We start from the raw sequence: 15,117 nt of genomic DNA on the forward strand, positions 1-15,117 counted from the left end.
TTTATGTGCTTTTAAATCGTAACCTGCTGTTGGACAGCTTGCCCATTGCTGCTGGACTATCTACATGTTCTCTTTCAGTCTCAAAAGTCCATAAAATTGTCTTGCTAATCTGGACTGCTAGCACTAGCTGCTAGCGTTAGCCACTAGCTAACTAACTATATGTCGACTGACAGGCTGCTATTTTGACTCTCTTTTGTAACTTTATTCTGACCTGAAGACAAAAGCAGCAGTGCAAGTCCAACACCACATATTGTATGTATCACACGTCTCATATACGGCGTATACATAAAGACATATACGTAAACACGTCTCTAGTCCTCCTCCGGAACGATACTTCCTCGTTGTCACGCGACCCTCGCGAGATCCCTTCAGGGACACCCCGAAAATCAGAAGAGTATCTTTATTGTGCGTGCATGTGTGGTCTAAATAAACGGAAAGACAAAGAAAAACAAGTGGATCATCTTATCTCTCACGAACGTAACCTTTATTGCGGAAGTACAATGCCATGCGTTTAAGTGTGCTCGATATCCCAATAAACATCATCTACCCTCAAAATACGTGAATCCAACTTAAACTACGTGGTGTCTTTGAACGCAACTCTTCATGGCCGTACTAGCGCGGTTTAAGTGTTTTTGAGATGAGGACTAGTGTTAGGCAAACAGGCGTTAATACGTGTGCTGTCTTATATTTACAATTGTCTTCTGTCATTTATCTTTTTGTTCATAAAACACATAAAAATGGGCATATTTCAGACACGGTTGCAAATGGTGATTTATCATCATTAATTAATTTGAAAACTGTGATTAATTTGATCATTTGACAGCCCTGGTTATTATTATATTATCTATATTATCAAGTCTCTTTCAGGCACTTAAGACACTGACTGTTTCTTTTCAAGTGGTTTCCTATGGATAAAAAAACACCTTTTGAACCCGAAAATTGATTGTTTACAACCATAGTAAAGCAAAAACCGATTGAGCCCTCCGAAGTCTGCCTAGCAACAAGTGGCCATCCACCTGTGACGGGCCCATTCAGCAAAGTCAGTCACTCTTTTAAGCTACATTGTTTGGTTGGATAGTTAAAATTTCTGTTGAGTTATGTTAAAAAAAAAAAAAAAGCCCATGAAGCAGTACTTTTCCTGGTATTCTCCCCTCTGTCCCCATTAAAAACACCACACAACACACACACAAGCCAACAGGATGCATGTGAGGGGAAAATTCCCATCCAAACAGTCGGGATGCTGCTGATTAGCGGGTGTTATTTGTCGCGTGAGGTCCATTAATTGGAGGCAGGAGAGGACTTTTGAGGAAGCGGATGTCCTGGATGAAGATTTTTAACACGGCTCTAAGGGATGACCTCCCCCTCTCCCCCCCAAAAATACGATATCCTCTTTTTTTTTGTTTCAAAATAGGGATGTTGTTGTTGTTGTTCTTATTTTCAAGGATTTATGGCACTGCCTCCCATCTGGTCTAAAAAGCCTACCCCCTTTGCCCCTTCCCCTCTGAGGTGACACCCCCAGTGCCAGGCCCCTTTGTTTGCCCCCGAGTGGGTGGTACAGAAGCGGGTAGTGAAATATCGCTCTTAACCCTGGAGGGGGAGGCCGGCAGTTGGGGAGTGTGCACGTGTGTGTTATTTTATGGCTGGCATATGCTGCTGTTTTTTTTTTTTTTTTTAATGGGCCCCCCTTGCAGCATCTGTTTTTATGGTGACGCGTGTGTGAGAGCATTATGAGAGGTGGGGTGGGGGGCATACCACTTCTTTCTTTGCCCCCCTCGTGCTTAAGCTTTGTTTCATCGTTTCCAGCTCGGGGTGGGGTGTGGGTGGAGGGGTGGTATCCGTGGAAACGGATTTGAATTTCAAGCCAATTTGGGGGGAGAAGACAGGGTGGGCTAAGAGCCAGAGGCGATTCCAGGAATGACGTAAAGCGGCGATGATGTCCAAAAACGTTCAGCTGGGTTTCATCTTCTCAAGCCATGTTGCATTTGTCCAATTACAAGTGATCCTCCGTGAGGAGCAATAAATACAAACCACATCTGATCATCATTTGTACTCTTTTCAAAATAAAGTACCTTTGAACCCTTCTTTTTCCACAAAAAATTTATTCCTCAGAAGTTTGGTCCTTATAAATATGCATTATATACAAAATAATATTATAAAACATATAAAGAGCAATGTGTCGTATTTAAATTAATCTCTGGAAATAATCACTTAAAAAAAAACAAGTGGTTCTGTAGTTGTGAAATGTGTCGTAGGCAGGCGGTGGTGTGACGGTCTTTGTGTTGATCTCGTTTGGGTTGCATAGAAACACTTTTCTATGCATACTTTCTCTTCAGAGTCTTTGTTATGATGCAAGCCCGCTTCGGCACTGAAAGGAAAGAAATATCCCAACGGGAAGTCTTGCAATTATGGGATAAGAAAGTCACAATTATGCGATGGAAATTCAAAATTATGAGGTTACAAGTAAATTCTGAGATAAGAAAGTCATAATTACGAGACAAAAGCTCATAATTATGAGATAAAAAGTCCAAAATAAACCGCGCATGTGCCGAGTGATGAAGGCTCCAGAGAGGAAGGTGGCACATGTGCAGTTTGTATCTCATAATTTAGACTTTTTATATCATAAATTTGACTTTTTATCTCATAATGGAGACTTCTTATTTCATCATTATGACTCTCCTAGCTCATAATTCTGACCTTTTTTTAATCATAATTTTCACTTTTTACCTCATAATTTCGATTTATCTCATCACTATGACTTTTTATCTCATAATTATGACTTTTTATCTCATAATTTATCATTTTATTTCATCATTTTGACTATTAATCTCGTAATTTTGAATTTTTATCTCATAAATTTGAATTTTTATCTAATAAATTTGACTTTTTTTATCTCATAATTATGACTTTTTATCTCAATTTATAATTTTATCTCATCACTTTGACTATTAACCTCGTAATTTTGACTTTTTATCTCGTAATTATGTTATTTTTTAATCAATAATTTTCACTTTTTATCTCATAATTTCGATTTATCTCATAACTGATTTTTTATCTCGTAATTTATCATTTTATCTAATAATTTATCATTTTATCTAATTTGAATTTTAATCTTGTAATTTTGACCTTTTACCTTGTAATTATGACTTTTTTTTATCATAAATTTGACTTTTTAATCTCATAATTGCAACTTTTTATCTTATTATGACTTTCCTAGCTCATAATTATGACTTTTAAAAAAAATCATTTTACCTTTTTATCTCATAATTATGACTTTCCTAGCTCATAATTATGACTTTTTTTTTTTTTTAAATCATTTTACCTTTTTATCTCATAGTTATGACTTTCCTAGCTCATAATTATGACTTTTTTTTAAAAATCATTTTACCTTTTTATCTCATAGTTATGACTTTTTTATCTCATAATTTCGATTTATTTCATAACTATGACTTTTTATCTCGTAATTTATACTTTTTATCTTAGAATTTATTACTTTATCTCATATTTCTGACTTTTTACCTCATAGTTCTGATTTACCATTGGGATATTTTTTCTTTCAGTGATGCAAGGAGCTTCCATACCTTGTTAATTTCTCCCCCTTCTTTTCTTTTTTGTAGTGCAAACAATCCAAGAGGAGACGAGCAAGGGCACAGAAGAAGCGACACATCCCACTTTTAAGGCTTCTAGTGAAATTGGGCTGCATGTCGTCTTCATTCTTGCAGACGACGCTTCAGACATTCATTACTCTCAGTGTTTGTGACGTCGGATTGTGGGGCTCCACCCTGAGTTTTTTGTTGTTGTTTTTTTTTGCATAGAAGGCGAAGGTGGCAGCAGCGGTTGGAGGGTTTTTTGGGGCGAAGAAGTTGATCAAAATCTCAGGCAACTTTCACTGATTGGTTGGCTGGTAAGAGTGATTATCACACAAGGCCAGGAAACGAGCGGCGGGCAATCCACCTTCACCTCCTTCTGACAAGTCTGAGAGATGATAAGTTAACGTTCTTCCACTGCTCACGCCTCGTAGGCTCCTCATGTGTCCTCAAGTGTCCCAGAGAGCAGCAGTGGACATGGAAAAACCTCTCTAGTCTCTTCTCCTCGGCATTTGTAAACAATCCAGAATGTTGAATTCTGCCTCGATTGTGTGTCCTCTCTTCCTGCGTCGCTCACAGTTTTAAACCTGGAGTTGGGAGAAGGAGAGGACAATGTCAGCAAAAGCGCTATCTGCTTGCTTTCTAGTGGACATCATGTGCAGTGCAGCTTCAGTTCCACAACTGTGCTTTGGATTCTGGGATTTCCGGAATGTGAATGATTGGAGCTTCAGTGGTTTTGATGATGGGATGCTGTTAAACGTCACTGTGGTGAGATCTTGGAGGATGTCCACACGCAAATGTTTTCAGGTCAAAACGGCAAAGCGTTTTATCGTTTCAGCCTTTCGTCCACACCTTCTGGGTGCCCTGAAACGGTATTTGTTCAGAACAGCTTACAGACTGGGGAAATCTGAAAATGCCGTCCTGTCGTTGCCGTGTAGACTAGCAAACCGTTGCTTTCGGAAAACGATGACGTCACCGCCCCCTCGCCATCACGTGACTAGAAGCGACAAGCCGACAAAATATCTGAATACTTGGACTGGCATGACTCGCTTCCTGATATTTTGTTGTCTTATACTCCGAAAATGACTCGCAGAAGTAATTCCACTTTGTCGTCAGTCTAGACAAGCCTTGGAAAGCGGAAGCCGAGGGACTTTATACGCATGCGTTCTTTCTTCTTCTGTAGTTTTGATGTCATGTGGTTCTGTCTGTGCGTCTGGTCACAGCGGCACACGTAGGTGTACCTTATGTAACCCGCCTGTTTCAGCCAGCCCCTCGCTGGCACGAACACAGGACCTTCGGAATGGGAGTTGATATTACTGACCGCTGGGCTAAAAGCCCGGACTGTCAACCCAACGGTTCTTAAGGTTTCACCAGCGTACGCTAACATGACATTACATCACTTTCACCCAATGATCCCTTCCCGTCTGCGTGCAACTATTTACTAATACGACACAGTGTGGACGCAAATGTTTTTCAACTCGCCGAAAAGAAAATCCCAGGAACGTTTCCGTGTGGACAGGGCCTCAGTTCTACGAGTCAAACGTCCAACTGAATTGTGTGTCAAGATTCAAGCGTTATTCACTGAGAAACAAAGCAGAATGTCCAAAATATTAAACAGCCCTCAAGTGAACCAAAAATCATGATGGATCTGCACCAAAATCCCCAAATCATGTGTGTTCTTCCTTGAGCCCACCTTCCAGAGAATTACCAGGAAATACGGTACACAGTCGCACACTTGTTGTGCTGGGTCATGATTGGCTGTTAAGGTCCGTGTTCGATGCTGTCTCATCAGGATTCTTAGTATCTCAGGACAGCTACATGCGCTGTGGTGCAAACATGGCAGTTTTATCATAACCACACCACAAGACGTCTTCCGGAAAATGTAGCCAACGTTTTCTGTCTTCACCCCAACCAATTCCCGCGCGAGACAGGCTTCTTGTCAAGCTAGTTGTATTCATTTTATTGTATTTGACACACCAGAAGGGGTTAGCATGGATGCTAACATGGTAGTTTATAAGAACCGGACAATAACAGAAGAGCAGAGGAGAGGAAGGGTTTACCAACAGACTCACAACAAACAGTTTCTATCAGCTCTGGTCACGTTAATGCCCCTGACACCCAGTTGGGAGTGGCATCAGAACTTGCGAGACGGTACTGTGGCTTACCTCGGTGGCTATGACGCACTCCCTCCTTTCCTCGGCAATGACAAACACCGACTGGTACATGGAGTCTCTGGAGGAGCATATTGTTGATATCCTACACTCCGGCTTTTCACTGCGAACAAAATCATGCGGCGTTAACGCAAACAGGAAGCACAGCCGTTTATATGGCAGCCGTACAAACAGGAGTAGGAGCTACATGATCCAACAGGAGTTGTCTTACCTGCACACTCTACTCGAGGGTCTTTTCTCTTCTAAACACTTGTCATAAATAAGACTTTTGTCCTCCTGTGACTTCTCGTCCTTAAACTCCTTTGTTTTGGAGCTGTAAGGGTCCAAGTGATAGTTTTTATAGATAAAGTTTGATTTCTCCGAGTCACAGTCCACCTCCAGGCTCATTTTCTGATTGGTGTTTTTCAACTGCGACGCCGGGATAAGGTTATCCCTCTGAGCGCCGGACACGTTGTTCATGGTCTCTGTGTCGTCGTGCTGCCTTCGGGCCTGCCTGTAGATGTGCCTCAAGGCCAAGCCCACCATGCACAGCAGCACCAGCAGCGCCACCAGCCCCACGGCCAGGGAGACCGCCGCCCACTGGAAGCCGTCTTGAATCTCTCCCACTTGTGAAGTCACGGCGGCAAAAAACTCGCAGCTTGGACCGGTGAAACCAGGTGGGCAGACGCAGGTCCCTGGGGTCTTTCCGGGCCCACCACCGCCAGTACAGACGCCACCGTTAAGGCAAGGATGAAGGGGGCACTCGTTCAGGACTTTGTCACAGTTGCGTCCGCTGTAGCCTGCCGCACAGGCGCAGGTGTAGTCGTTGATTCGGTCCAGACAGGTGCCGCCATTGATGCACGGGTTGCCGGCGCATTCGTTGATGTTGATCTCACAGCGCTGGCCTGTAAATCCTGCACGGCAGCTGCACACACGCATGCCACCGTGGATCAGGCACTGACCGCCTACGAGGAGAGGAAGAGTCAGGTTAACAAGTATTCCAACACACGGCATTACTCCAACCCTGTTAGAAACGGGGGTACGGGACAAGTCCCTCAACGTACGTTCTAATCTACCCCATAGGACTAATTGTCGGACTTCAAGGTAAGGGTTTTTTCTTTTCTGAGACCAAGAAGGTAAAGGAATGTTCCCAAGCAGGCCCTTCTGTGGGTACCTCCCACCTTCCTACACAATTTCCAGTGATCTCTGCTGTAGCGAACCCCAAAGTTGTTTGACAGGAATGAGGTCAGGGCTCTCAAGTTCTTCCACGCCCAGTTCTACATTAAAAATATGAAATTGGAGAATTTGGGGGAACTAGGGTCTAGTCCAACCCCTGATTGATTATTGCTCGTTAGAGTACCCATGTAGTCTTCAACATCCCAAATTTGACTATGAGGAGCCCTCAGTTTGCACATCTGCATCAAATCAGCAGCGCAACTACAAAGCCGTGATTGTTCTCCCAACAAAGAACAGTTCCACCCGAGTCAAACAAGATATTTGTCCCACGCTTTCATCAACAACCATCCGCCCCGAGCTGCGGTGACATTTACAAGCTTCAGCTCCGAGCTGTCGACTGTTTATACGGAGGACAATGGACACCCAGTTCCCAGAGATTCCTGTTGTTCTGCACAACTTCCAGTTGCAGGAATCTGAGGAGGGGGGCTTGGGGGGGGTGCCGGAGAGGGAGGAAGGCCGTACCATTAGCGCAGGGAAGCGACGTGCACTTGTCCACTCTCTTCTCGCAGTTGAGTCCGGTGTAGCCGCGGGGACACTCGCACATGTAGCTCCGCCCGTTGTCTTTCTCCCAACACTTGCCGCCGTGGAAGCACGGCGAATCGTCACACGTCAGCAGGCTGTGCTCGCAGTGCGAGCCCTCAAAGCCTTCCAGACATGTGCACATGTAGCCGCTCTCCAGATTCTGGGGGGGAACACAGGCGGAACTTTAGCTTCAGTATACCACATTACGACTTGGGACATAGCTATAAAAACACAGTATGTAAACTTGTAGTTGTGCCAGTGGAGGAATTCATGTGTTTGTTTGTTTTGGTAGCGCAGTAGTGACAGGGTTTGTTCCGAGCTTCGGTCTTGATTACCTCTTAATCATGATTCAGAATTCTGTTACCGACCTACACTGGGGTTGTTTGGTTCCTGGTGGAAGTCTGCCAGCGTTTTATGTTCTAGTTTGGTAGCCCGTTCATGCACAAATCCTGTTTCAGGTCACTGAAAACTAAGCTTCTGGAGTTTGTCATCTTGCACCAAAGCAAGACCAGCGAAACCTTTGACTTACTGCACCACATCTTTTGTTACTTTGATGTTCTATAAACGTTCTTCAAGGCTTGAGCACAGTGTCGTAGTGGTTCAGCCCGTCTTCCTCATCGTCAGGCGCTACGGGTTTGAATATCATTTGCAGCACCTCTGTGTGGAGTTTGCATGTTCTTCCCGTGCCTGCGTGGGTCTTCTCCGGGTAGTCCAAATTCCTCCCACATTCCAAAACCATGCATGTTAGGCTAATTGGAGACTCTAAACTGTCCATAAGTGTGAATGTCTTTGTGTGATTGACTGGCAACCAGTCCAGGGTCCCCACCTGAAGTCAGTTAGGTTAGGATCCAGCTCACCAGCAACCCTAATCACTCTAGAAATGACCGGAAATGACTTTTTCCTGGCTTCTGATTCGCTAAAACGTCCTTACGGTTAAGGGTTACTTGGCCACCTCTTGTTGTGACATACACGTTAAGTCTCTCAAGATATTTTTGACCCTCTGGTGACGAAAATGTGTTTCAACAAAGCTCAAATGAATAAAAAGAACTTACCGTGCATATCCCTCCGTTCCTGCAGGGGTTGCTGTCGCACTCCTGCATCTCCAGCTCGCAGTTGACCCCCGTGAACCCTGGCAGGCACGTGCACGTGTAGCTTCCCTGGCCCGTGTTCATGCAGGTGGCGCCGTTGACACAGGGATGGTGATGCGTGCAGAAGTTCAAGTCTGGCAAGAGAACCGAGAGGAGAGGGTTGAGTGGAAAGAACGTTATCCGTCCCGGATGTGTGTAATCGAGCGAGGGGACACTTGGGGCGGAAACCCAATTGAACTCCGGCTCAGTTTAATCCAAATGAAAAGACTCTCGGCTGGCGAGAGGAGAGGGGTCTTGGAAAGTGGACCACTGCGCTGTCCTTACCTTGGTCACACAACAGGCCTCCCCAGCCCTCCTGACAGTTGCACTGCCACGGCAGCTGGCATGTGCCGTGCTTGCAGGCCGGGTACTTCTTGCACTCGTCACAGAAGGTGCCCTGCCAGCCGTCTCTGCACCTGTAGGGGGCGACAAAACGATATTGATCTCCCACTCTTATGCACTACTACTACTGTATGTTTACTATATGACTTTTGAGCAGGTTTTACGTCTGATAACGATAGATTTGCATGTGTGTTCAAAAGCACCAGACCGTGCACACCTGCACACCCACAAAAAAAAAAAGTGCAGCCCGGGGAGGGAATTTGCGTCCCACGGCTGTGAAAAAAACAACAGCAAAAATTTAAAGTCAAATTATTAAGAGAAAAAAAAAGAGAAAAAGTACAGAGAATAACATTATGAGGAAAAATAAAGTCATTTTAGTCACATAAAGTTTATATTTTTTAAAAGTTATAATATATATACAGTATATAATATATATATAATATTATATAATAATATTATATATATATTATATAATATTATAATATATATATATAATATGAGAAACAAACAAAATCAAGTTGTCATTATTGGAATTTTTGGTTGGTGAAAAAGTTGTAATATTGCGGGAATAAAGTCATAAAATTTGTGGCGATTATTTAAGAAGCAAGCTGAAATATTTGGAAAATTGAAAAAAAACAAAAGCAAAAATGAGCAAAGACCGAAGTTGATGCTAATAATAGGCTTTTTCACCGTTCACCTCTCACAACGATGGCAGGCAGTTTTTTCTGGAAATATCTGTAACGTCTTAGCAATATCAGTGTGGCCCTCACTGGAAAAGGTTTGGACACCCTTGGAATGGTGTCGTATTCCAACATTCTAACCTTATAGGAGGACATAAGTGAGCACCTGTCGTATAAAGTAAATCAGTCGTTGTAACAGCTACATCGCTAACCGCTACAAGTTTGGCAAGAATGCTCCACTTCGCATCTAAATGTCTCATCAGAACTCCCACAAGATGTTGTGCTATTACGGTCTGGAGGACGCTGCTTTGCTGAGTGTGCGGAGACGTGGGAGCGGCTTAATGATGGCATCCAAAAGGGTTTTAACCTCATTCTGTTGCTTGGGGAATGATGGATTTGCGTCTCTCAAAAAGAGGGCAAAAATATGATCCGGGTAAGAATTTGTCTCACTGACGGGAGAGGGGGAATTTACGGACGTTCTTAGGTTGCTTTTATTTGAAAAGGTCAGAGGAGTAGACGACAGACCCTTTCTGTGATCTTCTTGTGATCCTGTGATACGCTTGCTGCATTGAACTTGTTTTGGGTTTTAGGTAGACAACCTCACCCTGCCCTCATGTGCCCTCATGTGCCCTCATGTGCCCTCATGCGCCCTCATCAGCCACAACGTGAAGTACCTGAGCGCCAAACGTCCTCCACGTGGAAAAATCCAAGAATGCGGGAGCAAACACGCTAATCCCAGTCCAGTGTAGGTCACAATATACTAAGCACTTCAATATATTGATTCAATTTCTTTCATTCTTTTAAAAACATTTGTAAACATTCACTGGATCCTCGCACATTTGTGGAATTTTGTTAAAAAAAAAGAAAAAAAAAAGAACAACAAAGTACGTGATGATACCGCTAAAATGTACCAGCACACTGGTCATGTTTGTTTTACCACGCGTTGCCTTGCTGGGCGGTCATTGAACGCACCATCGTTGTAGTTATGTTAATGGGTCGTCTTCCATGATCATTCATTAGTGGTGAGCACATTTTACACTTGAAATGTGTTTAATAAGTGTGTGACGCATATTTCTAGGCCTGGTTTGTGCTGCGAGTGAACAATGGCAGGGGGTGGGGGCATGTGTCAAAAAAAGACATTTTTATGGGCGTCTTAATCACTCGTGGATTTTGGCCCCTCGCCGGTGAGTTCGGAACGGAAACCCCGGAACATTTTGCTGCATTGCTCTTGCATCAGGTTGTGTGGGTGCACCGTACCTAATGATACGACCCCTTTCACATACTTACACGCACTCCCCAGGCTTGGAGCAGTTGCCGTTCCTCTCGCTGCAGCCTTCCAGACAGATCGCTGCAGGGTAAAATCACATGAAAAGACATAAAAATGCATCTCTTGTTGCGTCTAGCAGTAAGCAAAATAGTACAGGAGCAACTTTTTAAAGGTCAAACTTGCTGTTTTTTATAAATAACTTTGCTCCACCATCCCCCTGTATGGCGGTGGGGGGGTGTTTGTGCTCGCTGGGCTCAAACATTACAGCAGCGGCTGACGGTAAAGCGGCCAGTTTAGCCTGCAACAGATGCTCGCTCTCAATAGCAGACAGCTGTCACTATTGTTGTTTTTGTCGCTCCCGCCGCCGCCGCCGCCGCCGCCATATTTGCAGCTGCTGCTGCAAGCACCACGCGCCCGCTTGCTCGGTGGCGCGTGGCGGGGTAATAGCAGCGTGATTAACCTCGGCGTGTGCGGCACGCGCGAGCGAGCTCTTAGCAATGCCTCTCCCCAGGCGGATTAGGTTACAGCGCACGCGCGGCCCAGTATTGTGGTAAATAATACAGGAGTATCAGGTAAAAGCACACCTGTCTATGCTAAATGTCCGACATGCTTGGAAGTTACTATAGCAGGCCTCAAACACCCCCAGTCGAGCTTACTTCTCCTGTATTTATCCTGCGGTCACTCATGAAGGATGATTCTCCTAATTGCAGCACGTCAGGCCATATGTTTGGAATTTTGGTCGAAATAGAAGCGCCAATTTCTCTTTGGCCACCAAACGGCACGGATGACAGATCCATTGTCGCCCGTGGTGTGCGCGTATCCAGCACATGGTTGCCATTAGTCTCTGGGCGCCACTCTTTGATTAATTTGTTGCTGTGAAAAAGGGGGACCCTCAGTTGTCATGTTGGGGGTGGGCGGCAAATGTTACTGGGCCTCCTGGTGGGCCCGATCCGACCTTTTCGGTATTCTTTCCGGACACGTACGAGCGCTTGCATGTACAACAGAAAGCAATTGTTTTGCTGTCTCAAGAATCGCACATTTTTGTGGCGTTTTCTTTTAACGACGACAAGTCGCTATTAGTTTGGATGCTAACCTTTGGAAACTAGCTCCTTCATAAACCAGCGTCAGCGTAATAACATCAACTTGTTTGGTAGCCAAATGTCTTCTTTCTGCACGCAATCTCAATCTAACCTTCGAAGTCGACCTCCTGTGACGTAACCTTACTCGCAGGCCTTTGCCATCTTTACAAACTGGTTTCTGGAGGACAAATGGCGTCAGGCTTCCTCGTTCCGACAAAGCCGACCTGCGGGTATCCGATTTACAGCAGACAAGTAGTTCCATCCTTCAGGATCCAAACTCGTTAAGAACTTGCGATGTAAACATATTTGCAAATCTTTACCTTCTTTTCTGACTAAACGCAGAGACTTTGGGGGACGGATGGCATCGGGCTTGTGGTTGAATACTTGTGGTCCTAAGGACGACCTTGTACTCCAAATTCTTTTGCATTTTTATGACTAAATTGCAAGCTTTTGGGGCACGAATGGCTTTCTCATTGGCCCATTCCCACCTTTTGTAACTCGGTCTGCGGTGCTGTAGTCACCACTAAAACCCAAACTAAGACTCTCAGGGGTTAAGATGGATTCAAGGCGGGGTTAGACCATAACCCAGGTTAAGGCTTGTACGATAACGCTTGTAAAAAAGTGAAAATGTCTCTGTTGGTAGAAATAGCTCGCATAAAAGCCAATCTCCAAATAAACCACAGTTGTGGTCTTGGCAATAAATCCAGAGACAAGACTGAGTTTAAATACAAACAATTCCAAGACACGATCGTCCAAAAACACAACTCGTGTTCAGACATTCTGGCATCTTTGTCTCACAAAGACTGTCCACAGCACCCCAGAAGCCCCAGTAGAAACCCACACACTGATCGCTTACGTTCTTCGCAGTATTTCCCCTTCCAGCCAGGGAGGCAGGACAGCTGACCGTCCCTGGTGCAGGTGTAGTGTCCAAATCGGTCGTCCCTCGGCGTGCATTTCTTGGAACAGCTCTCGCCGTAGTAGCTGTCGTTGCAGACGAAGCGGTAGGAATACCTCAGCTCGGTCTGCTCGGCCGTCTGCGTGTCCTGAGACCAGTCGGTGCCGACGCTCAGTTGTCTTTGGATGGCGAAAAAGCTTATTAAAAAGTCCTGGTTGTCGGTATCTGGAAGGGAAAGGAGTCAGAATGAGTTACGGTTCTGTTGGGGACATCAATTTGAGGGTTGGGTGGTGGTTTTGGGGCTCCAAGGGAACGGTTTCTACCCTTTCCAGAACCAAAACGATACAAAAGGAGCCAGAAAGCATTGTACCCATAAAGGTACAATGATTTCCTTTCTTCCCGTGTGAGCGTATCATAAATTTTGGCGCTTTCAAACGTCGCCTCATTCCACTTGACTAATCTGCCCGGTGGCAAGCTGCATCCCTTATCGCATCCTATACAGCCCAGATGAAAGATAAACTCAGGTTTGAAATTTCCTCTTTCTCTTCCGTCGGCAAAAACATTCCCAGGCCCCGGTCCCGTCTTCCAGAAGGGCGGAACAGAGTAAGGTGTAAAATACAGGAAGATGCAGTCAGGGCTTCTTGGCAGCCGCTGCGTATTCTCACCAAAGCCCACGGATCGTTCCCACGCCAAAAATAAACCGCAGGAAGTTCAATTGTGTTGAGGACAAGAATGAAGAAGGTGTCTGCGAGTTCATAACAAAGAGGGCTGGATAAGCTGCTCTAAGTGTGGACGAGATTCCAAAAAAGCGCTTTAGAAATGTTGCCTGGCTGCCTTTAGCTGTTTAAACTGATTTGATCTTAAAAGGTAAGCTGACTAGTTTTTGGAGAGGGGGGGTCTTGAATGGAGAGCGTGCACTCAGAGCGCCCTCCTGTGGCGAAACTCAAACACTGCACTTACCTACAGGTAGATTTCCACGAGGAGAGTGCCAGGCTTCAATTATTAAAGAAAAGGAGCCCTAAAGGGAGAAACAAACAGCAAGAGTGGATCTTCTGACCTCATATAGAATATTTATTTAGCATTTTGTGGTCATTGAATTAGTTTATTAGCTGCTCCAAGGCCTTTTGAGTGGATGTTGCAATGAATGACATCCAGGAGGTCCAATCTGTTTGATGATTAGAAAGGAAACCCTACCCAAATCAAGCATAAGGACAGTCCCAGAGTCTTACCGGCCATCCAAAGTTGAAGGGGATCTGGATGGGTCCGGGCGGCGTGCCACTGAAGGAGTTGGAGCCCAGCACCGGCGTCCTGGTACTCCCAAAAATGCAGTCCCCCGGCGAGACCACGGCCTGGTAGTTCTTCAGGCAAATCCTGAAATAAGTCCTGCAGCTGGTGGGCTTGCACGCGCTCCCGTTGGCCAGCAGACCCCTGTGGTTCCGAAACTCGTGGAGGTGCAGCTCAAAAACACCCGAGCAAAAAACCTACAAGATAGACAGAAAATGTTACAGCCAAAAAGGAATGCTAATGAAAAATAGAAAAGAAGAGCAGTCCTGTCCTTCAGTCATACCTGTGCTAAGGTGCTGAATGCCAGGGTGAAGGTGAACCACGCTGCCATCCTTCAGCAGCCAAAATGACACCCCCTTCCCAAAAAAGCTGTACAATTCCAAAGGTGGGATGAATGAAATAAGAGAATGAAAAAAGGAGGGGATAAATCCTTCCAAATTCCCACTCCCGCAGGTCCTGGATCTCCCAAAAGTTATCCAAATGTGACCCAATATCCAACCGCAAGCAGCTTGGCCCCCCCTCCGCCTCCTGCAGCCCCCCCTCGCATGGCACTGTACTCCACAAACGTGCACGTCTCCGCTGCAGCGTGTACGCGCAGCGTCTTGTTGTAGTAGGAGTTGTTGTTGTTTTTCACAATGTCGTGTAGAAGTCCACGGTGCGTCCACGGAGCTCCCCTCCTCTTCATTGGAGCCACGGTGCGCGTCCTCCCTCATTTATAGACTTTCACCAGGCGCCTCATTACGTAAACTGCCAATCACCACAGACCAGGACCACGCCCACTTCTCTTTTTTTTTTAAATACTCACCTCCTCCTCCTCCTCCTCCTCGTCCTCCTCCTCCCCTGTGCAACCCAACAACAAATATCAGATGAATACGTGCACACTGCGTCATTTGTTATTAGCCGGCACCAACATCTGCTGACTTCGTTTTGGCGCACACGCTGCTCATTATG

General features: G+C 45.2%; 1 protein-coding gene across 1 annotated transcript; it reads right to left on the reverse strand.

Moving 5' to 3' along the window:
- Window positions 1-1,543: 1,543 nt before the first annotated feature.
- Window positions 1,544-14,893, reverse strand: dll4 (delta-like 4 (Drosophila)). Its single transcript, XM_054762519.1, has 11 exons — window positions 14,450-14,893; window positions 14,112-14,363; window positions 13,843-13,900; window positions 12,844-13,107; window positions 10,929-10,989; window positions 8,905-9,035; window positions 8,545-8,714; window positions 7,433-7,652; window positions 5,967-6,699; window positions 5,750-5,858; window positions 1,544-4,171 (listed from the first exon to the last, which is right to left on the reverse strand). Exons 1-11 carry the CDS (start codon window positions 14,495-14,497, stop codon window positions 4,166-4,168), a joined length of 2,052 nt encoding a protein of 683 aa, XP_054618494.1. The 5' UTR covers window positions 14,498-14,893; the 3' UTR covers window positions 1,544-4,165.
- Between the last annotated feature and the right edge of the window lie 224 nt (window positions 14,894-15,117).

This window comes from Dunckerocampus dactyliophorus, chromosome 19 (genome assembly GCF_027744805.1).
Source record: "Dunckerocampus dactyliophorus isolate RoL2022-P2 chromosome 19, RoL_Ddac_1.1, whole genome shotgun sequence".
Taxonomy (NCBI): Eukaryota; Metazoa; Chordata; class Actinopteri; order Syngnathiformes; family Syngnathidae; genus Dunckerocampus; species Dunckerocampus dactyliophorus.

Bases quoted from the DNA above. Each gene is read 5' to 3' on its own strand.
- dll4 (XM_054762519.1), bottom strand. From the start codon at position 14,497: ATGGCAGCGTGGTTCACCTTCACCCTGGCATTCAGCACCTTAGCACAG. The intron at 10,990-12,843 runs GTAAGCGATCAG...TTTACCCTGCAG, and splicing joins GGGGAAATACTGCGAAGAAC to CGATCTGTCTGGAAGGCTGC. The intron at 5,859-5,966 runs GTAAGACAACTC...TTTTGTTCGCAG, and splicing joins CCCTCGAGTAGAGTGTGCAG to TGAAAAGCCGGAGTGTAGGA.